At 40.6% G+C, this 25,367-nt stretch overlaps 2 protein-coding genes across 3 annotated transcripts in view; one reads left to right on the top strand and one right to left on the bottom strand.

The window, feature by feature from the left end:
* The window catches only part of LOC106083974 (serine-rich adhesin for platelets), a 307,710-nt gene that overhangs the window by 47,809 nt on the left and 234,534 nt on the right, over positions 1-25,367 (top strand). The window lies entirely within an intron of this gene.
* The window catches only part of LOC106083973 (NAD(+) hydrolase sarm1), a 254,351-nt gene that overhangs the window by 183,380 nt on the left and 45,604 nt on the right, over positions 1-25,367 (bottom strand). Inside the window, exon 1 of one of the 2 annotated variants that reach the window (XM_059361120.1) lies at positions 5,355-5,460. The exons of the other annotated variant lie outside the window; for it this stretch is intronic. Within the exon in view, the coding sequence (XP_059217103.1) occupies positions 5,355-5,393 (39 nt within the window). The 5' untranslated portion in view covers positions 5,394-5,460. Of the gene's footprint in view, positions 1-5,354; positions 5,461-25,367 lie in introns of those variants that run through there. 2 annotated transcript variants of the gene reach the window in all.

Raw genomic sequence — 25,367 nt, 5'->3', positions numbered from 1 at the left:
TGTTGAAAATTTCAGCCTCTGCGTTACGGTGGCCTCTCTGGAACATTTGAAGGTTAGGTTGAAAAGAGGGTGCGGATATTAATCCGTCTCATCCCACTATTGATATACATCTAAGCCTAATGCTAAAATGTGAATTGTTAAAAATGTAACCTCGACAAAGAAAATCTAAGTTGGGAATTCCACGCTACTTACAAAATCCTTAAATGTTTTCCATGCCTCGCCCCTAAATTGGTTCATGTCTGGTATTGTGTCCCCGCCGCGAAAGCCGGCCAATGACATAGGAAATGCTCCAACGTCTCATCATCTTCACCGCATGTCCTACACATGCAATCACTTAATGCATCGATTTAACATAAGTGAGCTCGTAGTCCTATGTGTCCCGTTGTGATACCGAAAGCTTTACTGACCTCCTATTTGCTTCCTTTTAGTAATAGCCTCGTCTTTTCACAATCCGGTTCGCCCCATAGGATATTCGCCGTCCTACCAACTGTTTTGCTGTTCCACAGTGATATCGTCCACGCCCGTAAATCAGACTGCGTCGACCTTAAAGGCTTCGGATTAACCAAGTTTACCGACGACGTTCTCTGGCCTTCACTGCCAAATTGTTTGCCCTTTCATTCCCCCTTTCTCCACTATGGCCCGGCACCCAAACGATGTAGATTGTGCCATTATCAGAGAAGGCGTTAATCTTCTTCTTACACTGCAAGACTGTTCGTGACTATACCGTCCTGGTTGTTATTGCCCTTATAGCTTGTCTAATATCCGCAAATATGTTCATACCCGACGATCTCGCGTTAACACCACACCACTTCACGGATTCCGTGATCGCCCGCACCTCCGCCTGCAGGACTGTATTATGGTCAGGCAGTCTAAAACAGATCTTAGTCAATGGATTCTCAATGTAGACCCCCAGGTCCACTCTGTCCTCAAGCTTTGATCCGTCCGTGTAACATGATCTTCCAGATGGCAATACTAGTTCCGTCAGTCCGAGACTGTGCCGTTGGCAGCAGTGTCTCGCACTCGACCTCAAGTGTCTTCGCAGGTATACGATCGAAAACCTCTTCCCTTCCTTGCAGATTTTCTATCGTCGGCTCGATTATACCGCGATGGTATGAACTGCTTCCATCCTCAATCCATTCTCCCATGTAATCTGTACGTCTATGAGTCGGATATCTACAATAGAATAATCTCCAGTGCCCTAGTGGGCGTGGTCCTCATCGCATTGCTTATGCCAACAACATGTTCTCTGAATCTGTTGTATGGTCCTTATGTTGTACTTTTCTACATACCACTCCACCAAACCACTGAGGCGTAAGTAGCTATTGGTCTAATTACGCTTCTGTATAGCCAGTGGACTACCCTCGGATTCAGGCCCCATTTCGAGTCTACGGCCCGTCTACATAGAGCCCAACATCTGTGAGCCTTCTCAGTACGCTTCTGAATGTGACACTTCCAATTCAGATTCTTGTCCAAGATCACACCTAAGTATTTGACCTTGTCAGATATCGGAATCGTCTTATCAAGGAATTGGCCCACCAACGTCTTCCTCGAGGCATATTTCAGTCTTATCTGGGTTAACATTGAGACCCCTGGGTCTAGCCTAGTCATATGCCATATGCAAGAGCTTTTCGGCCCCTCTGCATATATGGTTCGGATCCTTACCCCTTAGAGGTATTATAATATTATAATGGGTTCAAATCCCCCTTTAGTCAGCATCCGTAATAGGTCATTTATGGTGGTTAGTCTTCTCTGGGTTAACATTGAGACCCCTAGGTCTAGCATAGTCGTGTGCCATCTGTAATACTCTTTCGGCCCTTCTACATAGCTGGTTCGGAACCTTACCCCTTAGAAGTATTATAACATCGTCTGTATAGCAGACGGGTTCAAATCCCTCCTCAGTCAGCATCCGTAATAGGTCATTTATGGTGGTCACCCACAGGAGTGGCGATAAAATACCCCCCTGTGGCGTGCCTTGTGCCACTTTCTTCCCTTTATATATGTCATGGGATCCATAATTTATCCTTTTGTTCCTTAACATATGGTTTATCCAGTCTCTAAGGACCTGGTCCTGGTCTAAGGATTGTTTCAGTGTGTCGGTTCGCGCATTGTTCAACGCCCCCTCGAGGTCAATGCAAACCGCCAATTTGTACATCTTGGCATCAAAGGATTCTTCTATTTTATGCACAACCGTGCGTGCAGGGCAGTCTCCACCAACCTTCCCTAGACATAGGCTTGCTGTTTGTATTTAAGCAGCTCGCTGGATGTCTTACTCTTTGCTATGGTGTCCACAATACGTTCCATGGTTTTGAGTAGAAAGGACGTAAGGCTTATGGGTTTGAAGGCCTTTTTGTCGCATAACTTGCCTTGCCGGGCTTGGGTATAAATACCACCCTTCCCTTCGGCCAGGCTTTCGGGGTATATGCAAGTCTTACAGGCTAAAGGGGCGCCAGATAGTCCGCCTCCTTCTGTTGTAATGCCGGAAATATTCCAACAGGTCCGGGTGACTTAAATGGTTTGAAGCTCCTCAAGGCTTCCTTGACCATAAATTCCGTTATGATAAGCCTTCGATTATAGATTCGTGATCGTCGTGACATTTTATGTCGAACTAGCAATGTACGTCCGTCTCTCCGTCCGACCGTCCGTCTGTCTGTCGAAAGCACACTAACTTTCGAAGGAGTAAAGCTAGCCGCTTGAAATTTTGCACAAATAGGTCAGTTGGGATGGTAAATGGGCTATATCGGTCCACGTTTTGATATAGCTGCCATATAAACCGATTTTGGGTCTTGATTTCTTGAGCCTCTAGAGGGCGCAATTCTTATCCGATTGGAATGAAATTTTACACGACGTGTTTTGCTATGATATCCAACAGCTGTGTATGTATGGATCAAATCGGTCCATAACCTAATGTAGCTGCCATATAAACCGATCTTGGGTCTTGACATCTTGAGCCTCTAGAGGGCGCAATTCTTATCCGATTTGAATGAAATTTTGCACGACGTGTTTTGCTATGATATCCAACAGCTGTGCCAAGTATGGTTCAAATCGGTCCATAACCTGATATAGCTGTCATATAAACCGAACTGGGGACTTTGCTTCTTGATTTTCTAGAGGTAATGGTAAATGGGCTATATCGGTCCACGTTTTGATATAGCTGCCATATAAACCGATCTTGGGTCTTGACATCTTGAGCCTCTAGAGGGCGCTATTCTTATCCGATTGGAATGAAATTTTGCACGACGTGTTTTGCTATGATATCCAACAGATGTGCCAAGTATGGATCAAAGCGGTCCATAACCTGATATAGCTGCCATATAAACCGATCTTGGGTCTTGATTTCTTGAGCCTCTAGAGGGCGCTATTCATATCCGATTGGAATGAAATTTTGCACGACGTGTTTTGCTATGATATCCAACAGCTGTGCCAAGTATGGATCAAATCGGTCCATAACCTAATATAGCTGCCATATAAACCAATCTTGGGTCTTGACTTCTTGAGCCTCTAGAGGGCGCTATTCTTATCCGATTGGAATGAAATTTTACACAACGTGTTTTGCTATGATAACCAACAGCTGTGCCAAGTATGGATCGAATCGGTCCATAACCTAATATAGCTGCCGTATAAACCGATCTTGGGTCTTGACATCTTGAGCCTCTAGAAGGCGCTATTCTTATCCGATTGGAATGAAATTTTACACGACGTGTTTCGCTATGACTTCCAACAACTGTGCCAAGTATGGTTTAAATCGGTTCATAACCTGATATAGCTGTCATATAAACCGATCTGGGGACTTGGCTTCTTGAGCTTCTAGAGAGCGCAATTCCTATCCGATTTGGCTGAAATTTTGTACGACGGATCCTCTCGTGATCATCAACATACGTGTTTATTATGGTCTGAATCCGTCTATAGCCTGACACAGCTCCTATATAAATCGATCTCTCTATTTTAAAGCTTGAGCCTCCAAAGGGCGCAATTCTTATTCGAATTGGCTGACATTTTACACAGGTCTCCGAACCGGACCATATCTTGATATCGCTCTAATAGCAGAGCAAATCTTTTCTTTTATCCTTTTTTTGCCTAAGAAGAGATGCCGGGAAAAGAACTCGACAAATGCGATCCATGGTGGAGGGTATATAAGATTCGGCCCGGCCGAACTTAGCACGCTTTTATTTGTTTTTACTTTTTTTGGTGGTAAATGGTAAACCGCAGCGCAGAGGTTAGCATGTCCGCCTATGACGCTGAACGCCTGGATTCGAATCTTGGCAAGACATTCAGAAAAAACTTTCAGCGGTGATTTTCCCCTCCTAATGCTGGCAACATGGAGGCCACCGTAGCGCAGAGGTTAGCATGTCCGCCTATGACACTGAACGCGTGGGTTCGAATCCTGGCGAGACCATCAGAAAAAAATTTTCAGCGGTGGTTTTCCGCTCCTAATGCTGGCAACATTTGTGAGGTACTATGCCTTGTAAAACTTCTCTCCAAAGAGGTGTTGCACTGCGGCACGCCGTTCGGACTCGGCTATAAAAAGGAGGCCCCTTATCATTGAGCTTAAAAACTTGAATCGGACTGCACTCATTGATATGTAAGAAGTTTGCCCCTGTTCCTTAGTGGAATGTTTATGGGCAAAATTTGCATTTGCAATGCTGGCAACATTTGTGAGGTACTATGCCTTGTAAAACTTCTCTCCAAAGAGGTGTCACACTGCGGCACGCCGTTCGGACTCGGCTATAAAAAAGGAGGCCCCTTATTATTGAATCGGACTGCACTCATTGATATGTGAGAAGTTTGCCCCTGTTCTTTAGTGGAATGTTTATGGGCAAAAAAAATTGGCATTGTTTGGCACCACTGTTTATTAATATGGCCAAAATTAAAATTGAAACGTTTTTCGCACAAATCACATGATTTTAAAATCCATTAGGAAAATCTGTTTTCCATCGCTCGTTTTTAAGAAAAAATCGAACCCCATAAAATTGAAGGTGCGTAAATACCGGTGTTTATTTAACAAATATTGTAAATATGGCGCTGTAGGCTAAAATATTTGGCCAATATCTTTGTCTTACACAAAACCCCTTCAATTATACGGTCAAGTTTGGATTTTTCTCAGAAGAAATATGTTATGTCTAACTTCCAAGGGTTAATGACTGCAGCAAACACTTTGGTAGTTTGCCCTCTTTGTCTGCCTCGGCATCTATCATAAAACCATAAAAACAGGCAATGCCATTCAAATGCCTTTCTCTTGCCTAATGGAATTTTAAATGACAATTAGCTGGCAGACAACTATCATTAGTGGCTTCATTTACAACAAGGATCAAGGATCAAGGAGTCAATGGGTGTTAGCTATGAAGTGCTGCAATTACCTGATTTATATGATGATGAGTGGTGGTGGTGTGATGCATGGCACCACTACTCCTTGGGTAGATCAATTTCGATCTGTAGACGGTGGAAGGTGTGGAATTGGCAACAGGCGGTTGTGATGTTACCAAATGACTTCGGGTAGATGTTACCACCATTTTGTTGAAGATTATTGGTGTTTTTTCACTTTTTTCTTTGTTTGTTTGTTTGTGGTGAGATTTAAAATTTGTTTCTTCTCGATTCTTCTCTATGCTCTATAGCAAAAATTGTATAGAATATTTGCACTTATATTAAAGAATATTTCACATTTTGTTTGGCTGAAAATACAAATATTTTTATTGATGGCAATTGTTTATATTATTTTTTTTTTCTTTAATAATTTTTCTCTGCCAATTGAGGGTAAGTGTGTGTGTGTGTGTGAGGTTTACCAATTTATATCATTTTTTTTTATTGTTCCAGTCATAGAGTTTTCTGTTGTTTTTTACTTCAGGTTTTACCTGACTCTTGCGTTTTTTTTTTTTCTAGCTGTTTATGGCGTCTAACATTTATTGTTTAACCTTAAGACGCGTGGGTTTTTCTTAAGTAAACGAAAAAACAAAAAAAAAAAAAAACTAAGGAAAATATTCGCTTTGTTTTTCTTCAAAAGTTGAAACGCAGTCTCTTATCATACTCTTTTTGTTGTTTTTTTGTCTTTTACATGCACTTCATTGTTATGACGCCCATATGCACAAGAAACAAGTTTCAAAGCCATGCCATGGATTTCTAAAGTTTATATTCTTTGTTAAAAAAACAAAAAGTTTTAAAGAAAATCTACGCAGTTAGAGCAACTCATTTTGGTATCTAAACTAGTTTTATATCCTCCACCATAGGAAGGGGGTCTACTGATTTCGTCATTCCGTGTGTAACACATCGAAATATTGATCTGAGATCCAGCATAGTATATATGTTCTTGACCGTCTTGACATCCCAAGTTGATTTAGCCATGTCCATCTGTCTGTCTGTCCATCCGTCTGTCTGTAAGAGTAAAGCAAGGCGCTCGAAATTTCGCACAAAGACTTCCTATTAGAGTAGGTTGGTTGGGATTGTAAATGGACCATATTGGTCCATGTTTTGATATCTATATAAATAAAAATGAGTTTTTGTTTGTTTGTTTATTTGTTTGTATGTTTGTTTCTTTGTTTGTTTGTGGGTTTGTAAATTTGTTTGTTCCGTATAGACTCAAAAACAGCTAAACCGATTTCTTTGAAATCTTCACAGAGTGTAGGGAGTGGTCCGGAAGGGACAATAGGCTATATAATTTTTTGATATCGCAAGGGGGGCGGGAGGACCCTCCCCCTTACCCCAAAAGTACCAGCCAAAAATAAAAGTGGACCGATTGGGACAATATGGGACTTAAAGGAAAGGTATTCATGAGTAGAGTAAGATTTCCATATTAAAAATAGGGTCCAAGTAAATGGAGGGCCGCCCCGACCCCAAAAACTCCTCAAAATAGGGTTATTGGACGTTTATGACAAAATGGGAATCGAATGAAAGGTATTCGGGAGTAGATTACGATTAAGGTCCGGAAGGAGCAATAGTCTACATAAGTTTTTGATATCGCAAGGGGGGCGGGAGGACCCTCCCCCTTACCCCAAAAGTACCAGCCAAAAATAAAAGTAGACTAGGAGTGGGGGCGGGCGGACTCTCCCCCTTTCCCCAAAAGTACCAGCCAAAAATAAAAGTAAACCGATTGGGACAATATGGGACTTAAATGAAAGGTATTCAAGAGTAGAGTACAAATTCCATATTAAAAATTGAGTCCAAGTAAAGGTATTCGCGAGTAGATTACGAATATGGTCAGGAAGGAGGTATAGGCTATGTAGTTTCTTGATGTTGGAAGAGAAGGGGCCGCCCCGACCCCAAAAACTCCCCAAAATAGGTTTATTGGACGTTAATGACAAAATGGGAATCGAATGAAAGGTATTCGCGAGTAGATTACGATTAAGGTCCGGACGGAGCAATAAGTTTTTGATATTGTAAGGGGGCGGGCGGACCCTCCCCCTTACCCCAAAAGTACCAGCCAAAAATAAAAGTGGATCGATTGGCACAATATGGGTATCAAATGAAAGATATTGGAGAGTAGACATCCATTGGGGATTTGCTGTTATGCTCTCGCCTAAACCGACCAAGTTTTTGATATCGCAAGGGGGGCGGGCGGACCCTCCCCCTTACCCCAAAAGTACCAGCCAAAAATAAAAGTGGACCGATAGGCACAATATGGGTATCAAATGAAAGATATTGGAGAATAGACATCCATTGGGGATTTGCTGTAATGATCTCGCCCAAACCGTCCAAAGTAGTTGACAAAATCTGATCCATGGTGGAGGGTACATAAGATTCGCTCACAGCCGAAATTACCACGCTTTTACTTGTTCTTAGTACAGTTTCCTAGATATAACTCCAACATTACACAAAATTTGGAAACAGAGAATTTTTCCTATCTACAGCCATACCGAATATGGTCCAGATTGGTCCAAATTGAGATATACCGCAGAAGTAAAAAGTAAAAGCGTGCGAAGTTCGGCCGGGCCGAATCTTGGGAACCCACCACCAAGGATTCTGGTAAAAATGTACACAAAATAATTTTATTTGAAGGGCATAGTTTTTTTATTCTACATAACCAACTTCCTTCAAACCAGCAAAAAATAAAGCTTCTAGGAACCAAACGAGGATGATCGACAGATCGGTTTACATGGGAGCTATATCGGGTTATAAACTGATTTGTACCGTATTTGGCATTGTTGTTGAAAGTCATAGCAGAATACAGCATACAAAATTTCAGTATCAGCCAATTTGGTTTTCCAATGGTATTTTAAAGCTCACAGTAATTTTATTTTTAGCCTGCAACTTTATTTTTGTATTCATATAATAGTCATACATTCATTATTTGCTTATGCAATTGGCATTTCCCTTTTTTGGCGCTTAAAAACGTGGAAGTTTATGCAAAATTGCAAAGTTCTTCAAAAAATACATTCTCGCCACACGCGCTTATCCGTCATAGCCCATGGCGTATAATAAAAATTAACGGACGTCATTAACCATCCATATGGAGTTGCATTGTTTGATAGTTTCTTTGATTTCATGTTGCCGAGATTTATGGTGGTGGCGTAAGGAAAAAGGAAATCAACTAAAATATGGAATTATTGTATGTCCGGTTAGTTGGGGGGAGGGGGATAATTGCATATTGCAGTAAATTACAGTACTCATCAAAAGAGGAAACTAAGAAGACATGTGCGACAAGTTAAAAAACCGAACAAAAGAGTATCGAGAGACCGAAGACGTAACAGAATACTATGTGCAAAATTTCAGCCAAATCGGGCAAAATTTGCGGCTTCCAGGGCCTCAAGAAGTCAAATCGCGAGATCGGTTTATATGAGAGCTATATAAGGTTATAGACCGATTTGGACCATACTTGCCACGATTGTTAGAAATCATAACAGAACACCACGTGCAAAATTTTAGTCAAATCGGACAAACATTGCGGCTTCCAGGGGCTCAAGAAGTCAAATCGGGAGATCGGTCTATGCGGGAGCTATATCAGGTCCTTTACCGATTTAGAACATACTGGGTGCGGTTGTAGGAAATCATAACAGAAAACTATGTGTAAAATATTAAGCCATATCGGACAAAAATTACAGTTTCCAGGGGCTCAAGAAGTAAAATCGGGAGATCGGTTTATATGGGAGCTATATCCAAATCTGAATCGATATGGCCTACTTGCAAATCACAATGACCTACATTAATAGGAAGTATCTGTGCAAAATTTAAAGCGGCTAAATTTCAAGCGGCTATCGTGACTTCGACAGACGTATGGACGGTCGAACGGAGGGAGGGACGGCGGACGCAGTGACGGAAGGAGGGAGGGACGGCGGACGCAGCGACGGACGGACGCAGGGACGGACGGAAGCAGGGCGGACGGATAGGCGGACATGGCTAGATCGACTCAAAATGTCGAGACGATCAAGAACATATATACTTCATGGGGTCCTAGAGGACCCTAGATTAGAATACCCCCATCCTATGGTGGTGGGTATAAAATTTAAATAAAAATGTTTAAACAAAATAAAATAAAAAAGAAAGAAAATAAAACAACATGAAAATAAAATCAAATAAAACAAGTAAAAAAGTTCTAAGGGCGGCCGGGCCGAATCTTTTATACCCTCCACCATGGATTGCATTTGTCAAGTTCTTTGCTCGGTATCTCTTTATAAGCAAGCAAGCTATAATGCTACGTTATTGGAGCTATATCAGGTTTTGGCCCACAGTAGAAGTCATTGTGCAAGCCAAATCGGATCGGAAGTGGTTTAAGAAGTAAAATCGGAAGTTCGTTTTATATGGGAGCTATATCAGGTCATGAACCGTTTCAGATCATACTTGGCATAGTTTTTGCGAGGCAAAACAAAACGCTTTATGCAAAGCGGATAATAATTGTGCCCTTTAGTGGCTCAAGAAGTCAAGACCTCAGATCGGCTTATATAGCAGCTATATCAAACCTATATGGCCTACTTACAATCCCAACCGACTTACCATAAGAAGTATTTGTGCAAAGCGCCCAGCATTACTTTTTCGAGCGTGCCTATGACTTGCATATACTCCGAAAGCTATACTAAAGGCCTACAGACCCATAAGCCTTACGTCCTTTCTACTCAAAACCATGGAACGTATTGTGGACACCATGATAAAGAGTAGGACATTCAGCGAACTGCTCAAATACAAACAGCATGCCTATGTCAAGGGAAGGTCGGTGGAGACTGCCCTGCACGAGGTTGTGCATAAAATAGAAGAATCCTTCGATGCCAAAAAACGTACACACTGGCGGTATGCATTGACTTTGAGGAGGCTTTTAACAATGTGCGGACCAACACACTGATCCAATCATTAGACTAGTACCGGGTGGACCTGGTCCTAAGAGACGGGATAAACCATATGCTAAGGAACATGTGGATAAATTGTGTGTCCCATGGCATAAATATAAGGGAGAAAGTGGCACAGGGCACGCCACAGTGGGGAATTTTATCGCCACTCCTATGGGTGACCACCATAAATGACCTATTATGGATGCTGATTGAGGAGGGACTTGAACGCTTATGCTACGCAGACGATGTTATAATACTTCTAAGGGGTAAGGATGCGAACAAGCTATGCAGAAGGGCCGAAAGGGTCTTGCATATGGCATATGATTGGGCTAGACCCAGAGGTCTCAACGTTAAACCCAGAGAAGACTGAAATATGTCTGTTCACGAGGAAGACGAAGGTGGGCCAATTTAACGCACCACGTTTCCTCAATAAGACGATTTCGACACCTGTAAAGGTCAAATACTTAGGTGTGATCTTGGACAGGAAACTGAATTGGAATGGTGTCACATTCAGCAGATGTTGGGCACTATGTAGACGGACCGTGGGCTCGAAATGGGACCTGAATCCGACGATAGTCCACTGGCTCTACAGGAGCGTGATTAGACCAATACTTACTTACGCCTCTGCAGTTTGATGGATTGCTAGGGAGAAAAAGTGCAACATAAGGACCATACATCAGGTTCACAGATGTTGTCTGGGCATAGGCGGTGCGATGAGGACCACACCCACTAGGTCACTGGAGACTATTCTAGATATCCGACCCATTGACATACAGATTAAGTATGAGGCAGCCATTGCGTCTATGAGACTTAAGGCGATGGGAGAATGAATTAAGGATGGGAGCAGCTCATACCATCGCGGTATAATCGAGGCGATGATATTTTTTTTTTTTTTTTTTTTCAATTTCAGTTTGAATTTTATTGAGTAACAAATTGTTTCCATACATAACAAATAATCCCCGCGAAGCCGTGGCTTGTATGCAGGTTTTATAAAAGACAATGTATAAAAAAATTAATTAACAAATTTGATTCTTAGTTCATATTTTACAATATTATTTAAATTTTTCGCTTCATTGCGAGTTTAAGAAAAATTGTTTAATATTTTTTCTTCTCTTAATTTTGTTTTGTAAGCTAAAAATTTCCATTGGCAAGGCGTTTAAAATGCTGGGTAATTGTACTTCAATCGAGTTCTTGCCATATTTGTTATTGAATCTTGGCGTTTTAAATCTTCCTTCAGCTCTTCTTCTCGTATTATGGGAGTGACTGATAGGCTCCAAAAAATTTGCGTCTTCGAATTCCTTGATTATTGTTGTTTTATAAATGTTCTTGATGGTCATTATATTTTGAATTTTCATGAACTCCTTTATTGTCTCTTCGGGTGTATTATAATTGATCTGATTTTGTCGGACGGAAGTGTATCTTTGGGTGAGAGTGGAGGCGTATTGTAAGTGATTGCGGGGTGAATTGGCTGATTTATTTTTCATTAATATTTTAATTAGCCTATCTTGAGACTTTTGTAGTGTATTGCAATGAGAAGAGTTTCCATATGCTGTAATGCCGTGACGTATGTAGGATTCCGCTAATGAGTAGTACGCCTGTTTGGTTACGTGTATTGGCGCACAATTATTTAGATGATAAAGCACATAGGAGACTTTTCTTAACTTTTTATTCAGGTTCAGAATATGTTCCTTCCAGTTAAAATTATGGTCAACCATAACTCCAAGGTATTTATATGTACCAACTACCTCGATTATTTTATCGCATGTATCATTTGCAAATGTTGTAGATAGTTGTTTCTTATGCAGGCAGTCATTGTTATGAAACTTTATGTTTATGTCACACGTTGGAATGTGAGGCTGTTTAATATGCATTAGCTTGGTTTTGTTCGCATTGATGATTAATCCATTGTCATGGCACCATTTTGTTATGTTGTAAAGCTCATTTTGCATATTCTCTACTGCTCTCTCCAAATCATTGTGCGCAACAATTATAGCCGTATCATCAGCATAGGCAAATATTTTGCTGCAGTTGGCTTGTCTAATCATTTCGTTTGCATATATTAGGTATAGTATGGGCCCGAGTTTTGATCCTTGAGGAACTCCATAATGCAAATCCTTCTCCTGGCTCAGATGTTCATCAATTTTGACTCTGTATTTTCTGCAGTACAAGTAGTTTTTGATCCATTCAAGGCAGTTTCCTCGTATGCCAACTCTTTCCAGTACATCAAGAAGTTTTGCATGTGATAAGGTGTCGAACGCTTTGCTAAAGTCAACAAATAGTACGAGGCAATGCATTTTTGTATCTAGACATTTATTTATATATGATGAAAAGTGACCCAGTAGTTGGTTAATATTTCGTCCTTTTTGGAAACCATATTGCTGCTTGCTTATAATCTTATATCTGCACAAAAAATCGTTCATCCTTCGTACAACAATTTCTTCCAGTACCTTTTCGATCACTGGTAGAATAGATATTGGTCGATAATTGTTATAGTCAGTTTTATTTCCATTTTTATATATAGGCCTTACAAGTGCAGTTTTAAACATATTGGGAATTACGTTTTCATTTAAACTGGAGTTTACAATGTTGGTTATTATTGGTGCAAATATTTCTGCATTTTTTCTAATATCCACCGGTCGAATCCCATCAAAGCCGGCTCCTTTATTGGAATTAATGTTTTTAATTATATTTAAAATTTCAGTTTCATTGGTTTGTTCCATAAAAATTGTATTTTGGGCTCTTATTACTTGAGAAAAGTTTGTTTTTATATCACAGTCATGAAGAATATTTTGGACATTTGCTTTAAATTGTATAGCGAATTCTTCGGTAACTATTTTTAGGTCTATATTTTTGAAGTTTCTCTTTATGACTTCATCCACATTGTGAGTTTTTTTCCCGATAATTTCATTTATTAATGACCAGGTACCACGCATGTTTTTTCTATTTTTTATGAATTCCTTCATCCTGTATTCATTTTTGGCATTGTTTATCATTTGGTTAAGTTTGTTGTTGAATGATTTATATTCTCTTTCTTTTTCTAAATTGTTTCTGTTTTTTCTATGCCGTTGATAAAGTTTGTCTTTCATATCGCAACATTTCAAAATTTGGTCACTCAGCCATGGATAATTGTTTCTTTTTTTGATTTTTTTTGACATTTGGGTCGAGTTTGAATATATTTCTTTGAATTTGAGATACATACTTTCAAATTTTGCGTTGCAGCTTTCATTTTGATTAATTATATTCCTCCAATCTGTTTTTTTTATAAGATCATTTACTTTTTTAGAATTAACTGAAAAAAATTTAGATGGCTCCTTGCTAATGCTTGCATTTCCCTTCGCTGTGCATTCGCTGCTTATAAATTGGTTGTTGTCGACTCCCATACATCCGAATAGGGAGTAGTGATCCGAAATAGTAGTGAGTATAACCGATGCGCTAGCTGATGGTATGGATTTGGTTTTACGTATAAATAGGTGGTCAATGCACGTACCTTTATTTTTGTTTACCTCTTCTCTTGTTATGTTGGTAACCATGCATTCTAAACCATAAGCGGACATCATATCCAAGTAAGATCTAGTGGTTTTGTTTATTTCTGCAGCTATATTAATATTCATATCACCAATTATTATTAAGGCCTGATTTTTATGAATTTCTTTAATACTATGTTCCACCTCATCTATAAACAATCTTGTGTTTTTACTTGGAGGGCGATAGATAGATAGAATAGATAGTTCTTTATTGCCAATCGATATGTCTAGTCGAATTGATTCATAATATTGGGTAGTAAGATTCATTGTGATGTACTTTAAGTTTCGTTTCACATATATGGCTATACCACCGCCAATACCCTCTCTGTTAAGAAAGGTGCCATTGAAATCATTAATATTAAAAAGGTCATTTTCATCATCTGCAATATTTGTTTCGACGAGTATAATTAATTCAATTGAATCGATGATTTTATTTATGTTGGCCAAGAAGGTTGAGAAGTTTTTTCTTAACGATCTAATGTTCATATAAATAAATGAAAGTGGATACTTCAAATAAAACTCACTTATTTGATTGTAATTATAAATTAATTCAGTATTATTGTTCATTTTATTTTACTTTTTTATCAATCTTTTTCTTTATCTATGTAATTGTACTTTTCAAATTCAGTCCTTAGACGTAATTCACTTTTAATGTATTATGAAGTCTATTTCTTCGATTTTGATATATATATATATTTGTATTTTCTTTTCAACAAATAGTTCAACTTTTCCTATATTTTCCCAGTTCTCTCTTATTGTTTTTATTGCAATCAATAATTTATAATCGCTGTGTTTAGCATATCATTTGTAAATCACTTTCACAGTTGATGTTGACTACGGGAGATTTCTCAATTTTTCGTGCATAAATTTCCCCATGCTTCACCCATACAAACTTCCAATTGGCATCGCTGGCTTTGTTTTTTGCCATCCACAACAAATGTCTTTTGCTTGCAGTCAACTGATCATTTATATAAATGTACTTATGTTTGCCCGTTCCATCGTCATTGTTGACATCAGTTGCTTCGATTCTATGCCTTTCAATTTTGTCCATTATTTCTCTCTTCTTACGAAGAGAGCTGAACTCAACAATAAGCTTTGTTTTCCCTTTCGTGAGGTATGCGTTATCGATGTCGTTCTCAGTCATTTGTACATTCAGCTTTGCTGCTATTTTCTCTACTGTTTCAACTGCGTTTATGTTGTTGTTGTTTAAGTTGTTAATTTCAATGTTTTTCTCTAATACTTTCTGTTCAAGTTTACTTATTTTTGTTTCCATTTCATACATACGTTTGTCTTTCTCTCTGTTCTCCTTTTGCAGTTCACTGACCTGGCTGCTGAGACTAGACACATTATCATTGATTTGCATTAAAGTTGCTTGTTGATTTTGTAGTTGCATACTTATAGACGATAGTTGAGCTGTCATTTGCGACATATTTAGCATCATTGTTTTCATTGCTTCGCTTATGTCTGATGTAGAGATGTTTTGTTGTTGATGTTGTTGTAAAGTTTGTTCTTGTTGGATTTTGGTGTTTGGTGCGTTGTCTTTGAAGCGCTTGTTGTTTTCATCAAATAATTCATCGTCTTCATCGTTTCTTCGTTGTTTTTGTGTTGGGGAGTCAGAGACCAATATGTGGTAAGAAGAGTTTCTTCTTTCTCTGCATTTATGACACTTCCATAAGGCCTTTTTTTCGGCACTCATCCCATTGTAAGACGATTGTTGGATAGAACAGCAAGGTGAAAAATGAAAACAGGCGTCACATATGCAGCATTTCATAAATTTACTTTTAATTGACAATTCGCATTGTGCACATCTTAGAGTTTGATTTGTTGCCATTACGCAATCACTTACTTTCTCACACTCGCGATAACAATCAAAGAAAAATATAAAGTAGAAACAGATAAAAATTCTGGCTTTATGTGTATCTATGCGCTCAATTTCAGGACGCGTCCGTTCGCAATGAAGGCAGCTAATTTACTGAAACCTGGAAGGAAGGGAAGAGGTTTCCGATGGGATACCTGAGATTAACTTCGAAGTCGAGAGCGGGCACTGCTGCCATCGGCACAGTCTTGGATTGAAAGATCGTGTAACATGATCTTGCCATCTGGAAGATCATGTTACACGCATGGATCAAAGCTAGAGGACAGAGCGGCCCTGGGGGTTTACATTGAGAACCCAAACTAGAGTACAGAGTGGACCTGGGGGTCGACATTGAGAAACCAGGCGCTGACTATAATACGCTTATGCAGGCGGAGATCCGGGTGATCACGGAATGCGTGAGGTGGCATGGTTCTAATGCCAGAACGTCGGATATAAAGACAGGCCATAAGGGCAATAACAACCAGGATGGTAAGGCCACGAACAGTCTTGTAGTGTAAGAAGGAGATTAACGCCTTCTTTGAGGATGGCGCAATCTGCATTGTTTTGGGTGCCGGGCCATAGCGGAGTAAGAGGGAATGAAAGGGCAGACGATTTGGCGATAAAGGCCAGAGAACTGCCGTCGGGTAACTTGGTTAACCCGAAGCCTTTCGGATCGATGCAGTCTGATTTAAGGGAGTGGGCGACGAATCCTTATGGGGCGATCCGTTTTGTGAAAAGACGAGGCTATTACTAAAAGGAAGCAAGAAGGAGGTCAGTATAGCTATTGGTATCATAACGGGACACATAGGACTACAAGCCCACTTATGTAAAATCGGTGCGGCAAGTGATAGCATGTGTAGGACATGCAGGGAAGATGATGAGACGTTGCAGCATTTCCTTTGTCATTGTCCGGCTTTCGCCTCTAACAGATACCGGCACTTAGGTGGAGAGACAGTACCAGACATGAACGAACTTAGGGGAGTGGCATTGACAACAATTAAGGATTTTGTAAGTAGCACGGAATTGCTAACTTAAAAATTTTCTTTCTCGAGGTTACTTTATAGTTCTTAGAAAGCACAACAAGCCGCATACTGGCTTAGGTGTATTTCCACAGTGGCATGGGGCGGATTAATATCTGCACCCTCTTTTCAACCTAACCTACAATTGGGCTGAAAACTTGAATCGATGTAACAGAAGTTCCCCGCTTCTCTATGCAATCTTTTTGAGAGACGTGAATGGAAGGAATATTTCCATGTGTTGACCAAATTATGCCCTCCCATAATGATGGGTTTTGAAAAAATTCAATATACGAATATTAAATTCAAAATTTAATAACGGACTACAACAGACTATCTATGGAACCCATGATTAACATCATGATTTCTTTCTTTTTTTTTTGTACACTCAAATCACATTTGCCGGGTAAATAAACATAAATGGAGGGAAGCAATATACCACACAAAGCAAGAATCAACTGAGCTGAACCTAACCAAATGGAATCGAAGAGAAGAATGGGTTCAGAGGCAAACTAAAAAACCGAAACACAAACAATACAAAAAATATTTGCGTACAACACATGATAATCGCATAAATATACAACAGAAAGCAAAAAAAAAAACGCGCCACAAAGTTGAAGACGTCAATGGACCACAGTTGGATACGTCAATGAAATATGGGGAGTAGATTGGTGGCAGCAGGTGACGTCGTCAAGAGATAACAAAAAGGGAACATCTCTGTGATTGACTATTGAAATACAGTGGTGTAATAGGGGAGAGCAGTAAAGACTGACCCCCTACACATCCATCTTCTTATAAATTTTTTTTATTTTGATTTTTTTTTTGCCGCTTTTAGAGTGCTTGCAGAAAATAAAAGCTCAGCAACTTGCCTTATTTTATGGACTTATAAGGCAAGGATGACTGAAATGACTTGTAGAAGAGGCCGGCTTAACATTTGAATCGTTTCATTATTTCGAAATTGTGTGAATCAGCCAACTTTCATTTGTACAGCTAATGAGAAAACGATAAGACGAAGCCAAACGAATATGGTCAAGACACTACTAACCAGTTTAATGAATGTCTCTTTAACGAATTCGCAGAATTTTGTGAGATTTTTATTGTTGACAATATAGAAAAAGGCGACAATTTTGTATTTCATTTTTTAATTTCTTCATTAAAGAACTAAGAAAAGTTTCACATTTGAAATTTGAGTGGGTTTGATTAATTAATGTTTGTGTTTATACCCTACACCACTACTGTGGTACAGGCTATTAAAGCTTAGTGAATTTGTTTGTAACACCCACAAGAAAGAGAGATAGACCCATTGATAAGCATACCGATCGACTCAGAATCACTTTCTGATTCGATTTAGCTATCCGTCCGTCCGTCTGTCCGTCCGTCCGTCTGTCCGTCCGTCCGTCTGTCTGTCTGTCCGTCCGTCCGTCTGTCTGTCTGTCCATCCGTCTGTCCGTCCGTCTGTCTGTCTGTCCGTTTGTCTGTCTGTCCGTCGTCCGTCCGTCTGTCTGTCCGTCCGTCCGTCTGTCTCTCCGTCCGTCCGTCTGTCCATGTTCATTTGTGTACAAAGTACAGGTCGCAGTCTTCAGCCGATCGTCTTAAAATTTGATACAGGCATGTTTTTCGACCTAGAGACGAAGCCTATTGAAATCGGTCCAAATTTGCATATATAGCTCCCACACATATATTCGTCCGATTTTCAGTAATAATGCAATAAAATTGTCATTTGTTAACCGATTCTCTCGAAATTTGGAAGGAAGGATTTTTTTATGACTCTCAACATTACTGGTGATGTCGAGAGTCGGTTCAGATTTAGTTATAGCTCTCATAAATATATATCGCCCCATTTTCACCCCTATAGCCACTGCAAGCGCATTTATTGACCAATCTTCCCAAAACTTCGTACAATGCTTTGCTCGACGACTGTCACAGTATGTGAGAAGTTTGCTCGAAATCACTTTCAGATATAGCTCCCATATATATGTTCGTCCGATTTGCAGTAATATTGCAACAAAATGGTCTTTTGTAAACCGATTCCCTCGAAATTTGCCATTGAAGGATTTTCTTTTGACTCTCGCCATTACTGGTGAATTTCATGGAAATCGGTTCAGATTTATATATAGTTCTCATATATATGTGTATATCGCCCGATTTTAACTTCTGGAGTCACAGCAAGCACATTTACTCAACCATCTTGCCAAAATTTTGCAAAACGCTTTGACTCGACGACTGCCACAGTATCCGTTCTTTGTCACAGTATCCGTTCGCGTTGAAAAATACAACTCTGCACCTGTTCTGTAAAGCGGTCCAGCTTGCCAGACTAGGAACTGCCTTACACATTCTAGGGGAACTGGCATCTGTGGGCATGCCCCTAGCGACAGTCTTCAAGATCAGGCCCTAAGGGAAACGAATGATAGATGGCCACAAAGAGAGGGGCCTTTAAGCATTCCATAATTATGTAGCCTAATCTAGACTTGAAGAGGTCTAACGCTTTGCTGTCACTCGCTAGAACAGACGTCTCAGTCATTGTGTACGTCATGTTCATGTCACAGTCTAATTGGAAAACATGATGGCAGACTGAAGGTTGCCAGCCACAATTTTTGCAGAAGCTGTCCATCATGTCACAGGTCACTGTCTGATCGGAAAACATGTTGACAGACTGAAGGTTGCCAGTAACGACTTTTGCCAAATCTGTGAGGACCTCGAGGAAAAAGAGTTTAGAGAAAATCTGCTGTGTGTGTGTCCCGCAATGGCAGTCAGAAGAAGTTTCATTTTGGGTTCTCATTTCTTTGAGAACTTGTCTGATTTAGCGGATGTGAACATTCGATCTGGATGGTTCAACGGTGGGAACTTGAAGGCATCTTCCTTCTTCTGTTCCTGTGGTATCACAATGGACGAAAATGTCTAAGTGAGAGTCTGATGGCAGACTGCCACTTTAACCTAACCTAACCTGTATGGTGTTCATGGTTATGATGGAAAGCTTGACTGAAAGCTAACGTGAGCGTCCATAGATTACGGATAGTGGTAAGCTTCATATTTATGCGGATTAGCTGCAAATGCGGCCGCGGGCAGTCTGCGATTTCAAGAGGAGAGGCTAAGGGGGTGGGGTCAGTTGACACTCGCTCTTACTTGTGCCAATAATACTCGCAATGACAAGCTGAGTTATTGGTGCCTTTGAAACGCCAATGACCAACATCATCGTCTATTCCCAGATTAGGAGCGGCTGGAGGCGAGAGTTGGATCTTGAAGTCAGGGGCTCGTGACATCGAGAGATGCCTGCGATCCCACATAATCCATGCGGTTGGGGCGCTGGGCCAGTAACCCGCCCCCTAAAAACTATAAGACTCACTCTGAGGAACAAAAGAATAGTAAAAATGGACCCTCCCTAAAGTTGATGAGCCACGCAAATGAAAAAAAAAATATGATCCACGGATCTGTACCTGAAATGTCTAGGCCAAAGAACTAAGTCGGCGATAGTGGATAGATATCCACCGCCCAGAAGCCTTAAGGTAGATCTTCAAGATCTAGAGCGTGAGATTCAGCGCTGCAAGAGAGAACCTCTAGATCTAGCGGCATATCAAGCGGGTCTAGACAACATTCATACAGACACGGTAGCAGATGCGGTAAATGGCTACCAGGTGAATGTAGTCCTTGGAGAAGGACCGCCAACCATTGCACCTGAAGAAATTGACCTCCCCCTGCAAACTAGAGTAGTTCTGGCTCTACTACGTTCCGGCAGATGCAGTCGCCTCAACTCCTACAGAGCAAGGATTGATGTCAACGTGCAAGATGTATGTCCCGATTGTAAGATGGGACAAACCGACCGACCGGACACTCGACTCAGACCCAGATCCCTGTGGACGCACTCCATCTTAGTCGCAGAATTTCTGGGTCTTGACACTCGACAGAATCAAGCAGACGAAAGATTGAAGCCGACGTGCAAGATGTGTGTCCCGATTGTTACCAGGGACCGCACGATACACGTCACCTGTTTAACTGCCCAGCCAGACCCACTCAACTCAGATCCCTGTGGACGCACTCCATCTCAGTCGCAGAGTTTCTGGGTCTTGACACTCGACAGAATCAAGCAGACGAAAGATAGAACACAACAAACTGCTACAACAACAACATCGCCCAAGGTATTCTCGACTCTCGACACAAAATCCTCAATAGTCCTTGACGAATCCATATCGGGGACAACTTCTTCCACCAGTCTATCTGGTACAACCTGTAGTTCGACCTGTGTGTGATTATCAGGTGCTGGCGATTTAAAGAAGTTAAAAGAAAGAATTCTTAACTTGGACAGAATTTCCTCAACTATGCGTTATCAAGCCATATTAGGAACCTCTCCGATGACACATTTTTCGGTAAATGTGTATCCACAAGTAGTTCTGCTGTTTCCCCACATTCTCTGACCTCTGAAAGCCTTAGTGCCAATGACTATTAGATTTGTCACACTTCGAATTTATCCAATAAAAATTATTTTCCCCTGAATATTTTTCGTTTTTGTTTTTTTTTTCACTTTGGTGTTTTCCAAGTAAACACTGAAAACCCCAAAAAACACATTCTTAACCTCATTGGCGAGTGAGTGTAAGTCATACACGACAAAGCCTTGACTTTAAAACTAAAACTTCAAAACTGGTTAAACTTAAAAAACTGTTTTTAAATATTTTTATGGGATTTTGATTGAAGCGAAAAACTGAAATTACAAAAGGCGTTTGACAACGATGTGTTGTACTCTGATGCAGTGAATAATCGTTTGTTGACTGACTGCATGAGTGGCCTATTGGTTGGGTGTCGTTGGTTGTTCTTTTTGTTGAATTGAAATTGGAAATGGATTTTTGTTTTTTGATATTTGTAAATAAAAACGCAATCAAAAAAACTCAAGCATATACAAGAAACCCACGCTAACCTTCTTTTTCGTCTCTGATAAATGCTTTCAGTAAAATCTGGGTGTAAAAACCCCCACACAATGTGTGGAGTTGCGTCTTGCAACTTCCGTTTGTTATTAATTTTTGTTTGTGTTTTGGTTTTTTGTTTTGTTTTCAACAAGAAATACACATAACGAGAAAATTTTGGAAACCAAATATCGTAGGAATTTTTTATAAATATAAAATTTTTAACATGAATGTCAATAGGGTACTACATTTATTTGATTTTCGAAGGGGGGGCGGACCCTCCCCCTTAACCGAATTTTCAAAAACACCAAATCTTGGAGATGGGTGCGCCGATTTAAGCGAAAATTTGTATGCCACCTTATCGTACCACAAAAACACGAAATTGGTATACAATTTTAGGGTCAAATAACCTGGGGGGACGCCCCATCCCAAAACCCACCCGGATGGACATGTTTACTGATTGGGACAATATGGGTATCAAATGAAAGGTATTTAAGAGTAGAGTACGAATTTGGTATACAAATTTCGCCCAAAGTGTTCGGGAGGTCCGCCACCCCCAAATATACCACCCAACAGGACTCTTTCACCGCTTTGGGCAATATGAGTATGAAATGAAAGGTATTTAAAAGTAGAGTACAAATCTGACATAAAAGTTTATTTTTTGGTGTCTGAAGCGCCCACCCCTTCCCACCTGCTAGGACCTCCGCAGCAGCAGATATTAACCATTTGGTACAATATGGGTATCAAATGAATGGTATTTATGAGTAGAGTACGAATTTGGCATACAAATGATACTCTGTAGACTCAAAGTATATATAGACTCAAAAACGGCTGAACGGATTTTCATGAAATGTTCACAGATGGTAGAGTTTGGACCCCCGGTGAAAATAGGGTACATTTTTTTGATATCCGAAGGGGGGGTCGAACCCTCCCCCTTACCCGAATTTTCAAAATCGCCAAATCTTGGAGATGGGTGCACCGATTTAAGCGAAAATTTGCCACCTTATCGTACCACAAAAACCCGAAATTGGTATACAATTTTGTGGTCAAATAGCCTGGGGGGACGCCCCATCCCAAAACCAACCCGGACGGACATGTTTACCGATTGGGACAATATGGGTATCAAATGAAAGGTATTTGAGAGTAGAGTACGAACTTGGTATACAAATTTCGCTCAAAGTGTTCGGGGGGTCCCCCACCCCCAAATATACCAAAATATCAAATGAAAGGTATATAAAAGTGGAGTACAAATTCGACATAAACGTTTATTTTTTTGGTGTCTGAAGCGCCCATCCCTCCCCACCACCAGCCAGAACCCCAGCAGGAAATATTAACCATTTGGTATGAAAGGTATTTATGAGTAGAGTACGAATTTGGCATAAAAAAATAAAAGAGTCTGGGGGGGTAACCCAACCCCAAAAACACCACCCAACAAGACACTTCTACCGCTTTGGGCAATATGGGTATCAAAGGAAAGGTATTTAAAAGTAGAGTACAAATCTTATATATAAAATTCAAAATTTCAAAAACGGCTGAACCGATTACCTTGAAATTTTCACGAATTGTGTTAGCTGGTCTGAAAAGAAACATAGGCTATATAATTTTTTGATATCGGGAGGGGGCGGACCCTCCCCCTTACCCCAAAAGTACTACCCAAAAATAAAAGTGGACCTCTCGGGACAATATGAGATTCAAATGAATGGTATTCAATAGTAGAGTACGAATTTCATAATAAAAGTTGGTTCCAAGTACCGGGGGGCCGCCCCAGCCCAAAAACCCCTTATGATAGCTTTAGTTGACAATCTCGACAATATGGGACTCAAATGAAAGGTATTCGGGAGTAGTTTGCGAATATGTAGGTTGGTCTAGAAGGAAACATAGGGTGTATAATTTTTCGGTATCGGAAGGGGAAGGGACTCTCCCCCTTATGCCAAAAACACAACTCAAAATCCAAATAGGACCAATAGATATGGTATTAAAATTTGAATGTAAGTACCCATTGGGCCGCCCTAAACCCAAACCTCTTCCAAACAGACATATTAGACGTTCATTTCAATATGAAATGAAATGAAAGGTATTTGGGAGTAGATTTCGAATCTGGAATACAAAATCTATTTGCAATGCAAGGTGCCGGTGGCCGCCCCATCCCCAAAACACCCTCCAAACGGTTCATATTTACCGGCCATGGCAATATGGGGCACAAATTAAAGGGATTTGGAAGTGCAGCACGAATTTGATATCCATATTTGAGTCGAAATGTCTAAGGTGCCATCCGCATTCAGGGCGAAGTGGCCCCACCCTAAAAAAAAAATATTAGAGAGTTAAAGAAGGCGCAGCGGAGCGAGCCCAGTTCGGCTAGTCTAACATAAAAATGTATTCCTTGGTGTCTAAGGAGCCCCACCCTCCACCACACTAAAACACCCCAGCAGGACATCTGAACGAAATGGGACAATATGGATATCAAATAGATGGTATTTAAAAGTATAGTATATAGTAAGGCTAATATAAGAATGTATTCCTTGGTTTTGGGGGCGCCCCTACCCCCCAAAAACCCCTCAACAGGGCATATTTACCGGTTGGGACAATATGGATATCAAATGAAAGGTGTTTGGAAGTTGAGTACACATCTGTAATAAGAATTTGGTCCAATTTTTCTACGGAGCCTCTCCAGCCCCAAAAACCCCCAAAACGGGCATGAATGTCCAATGTCACAAAATGGGTATAACATGAAAGTTCTGATATACCCACCCACTAAATTCCCTTTAATAGGACGTGTAGTTCGATCGAGAGGATATGGGAATTTAACGAAAGGTCTATGACATTAGAGTTCGAATCTTATGTTGATATAAGTATTCAAGTATCTAGGTTACGTCCCGCCGTTCAGCCGGACATGTAGATCTCGGCATTAAAGGACTCAAATAAATTGTCTTTTGGGTCTTAGCGTCGGGGCTGACCGACGCTCTCCTCCCAATACAGCACCAAACTGGCATGTGGAACGAACGAGACCCGTAGCCCTGAATATCTTGATCGCCGCCTTCAAAAGCTCAAACAAAATCGTGCTGCAGCACGATGCTAATATCATTTCAGGGTCCGCCCCCTAAGCTCCCCGTAAGCCGGCAATGTTCGCCTACTACTAAGCGGCTCAAATGATAGGTATTTGACAATAGAAAACGAATTTGATATGCAATTTTGAGGCCAAGTGTGTGGGGGTAGTGTCACCCCATAAACTCCCCCTAATCCAATTGCAACTGCGGCTCAAGTAAATGGAATTTAACAGTAGAGCTTGATGCTCATATTTTTTCAGGGCTAAGTGCGTGGGTGACCGTCCCACCCTACATACCCCTTAAACTGGACATATCTGTGGATTATGGCAAACAGGGGCTCAAATCTGATATCTGCTTTATGGCCAAGTGTTTCAGTGACGACTCATCTCAAAAACCCCCCTGAACCGCGCATATGTACCGACTATAGCAATATGTCGATCAAATGTGGTTTTTGGGAGTTGAGTATGAATCTGATATCCACTTTCGGGGCAAACCCTTTGCGGGGCAAATCCTTTGGCTACTCTAATCCACCACCAAAGCCAAAAGGATGAAGTAGATCTAAGATCCAAACTTTAATGGGCGGACGTTCCCCTCACTCTATTTTCAAAAACGCCAGATCTCAGAGATGAGTGCACAGATTTATGGGAAATTTAGTTTGTTTATGTTTGGGATGTCTAGGGTTGCCACCCCAGCTCTAAAGCCCGTCAAATGGAAATATAGACTAATAATGAAAATATTAGGCTCAAATGAAAGGTATTTGAGACTAGATCACGAATCAAATACAGGGGGGTC

Source organism: Stomoxys calcitrans, chromosome 1, assembly GCF_963082655.1.
Source record: "Stomoxys calcitrans chromosome 1, idStoCalc2.1, whole genome shotgun sequence".
Classification (NCBI taxonomy): domain Eukaryota; kingdom Metazoa; phylum Arthropoda; class Insecta; order Diptera; family Muscidae; genus Stomoxys; species Stomoxys calcitrans.
The sequence above is the reverse complement of the archived record's forward strand: the minus strand, read 5'-3'. Positions and strand labels throughout refer to the sequence as shown.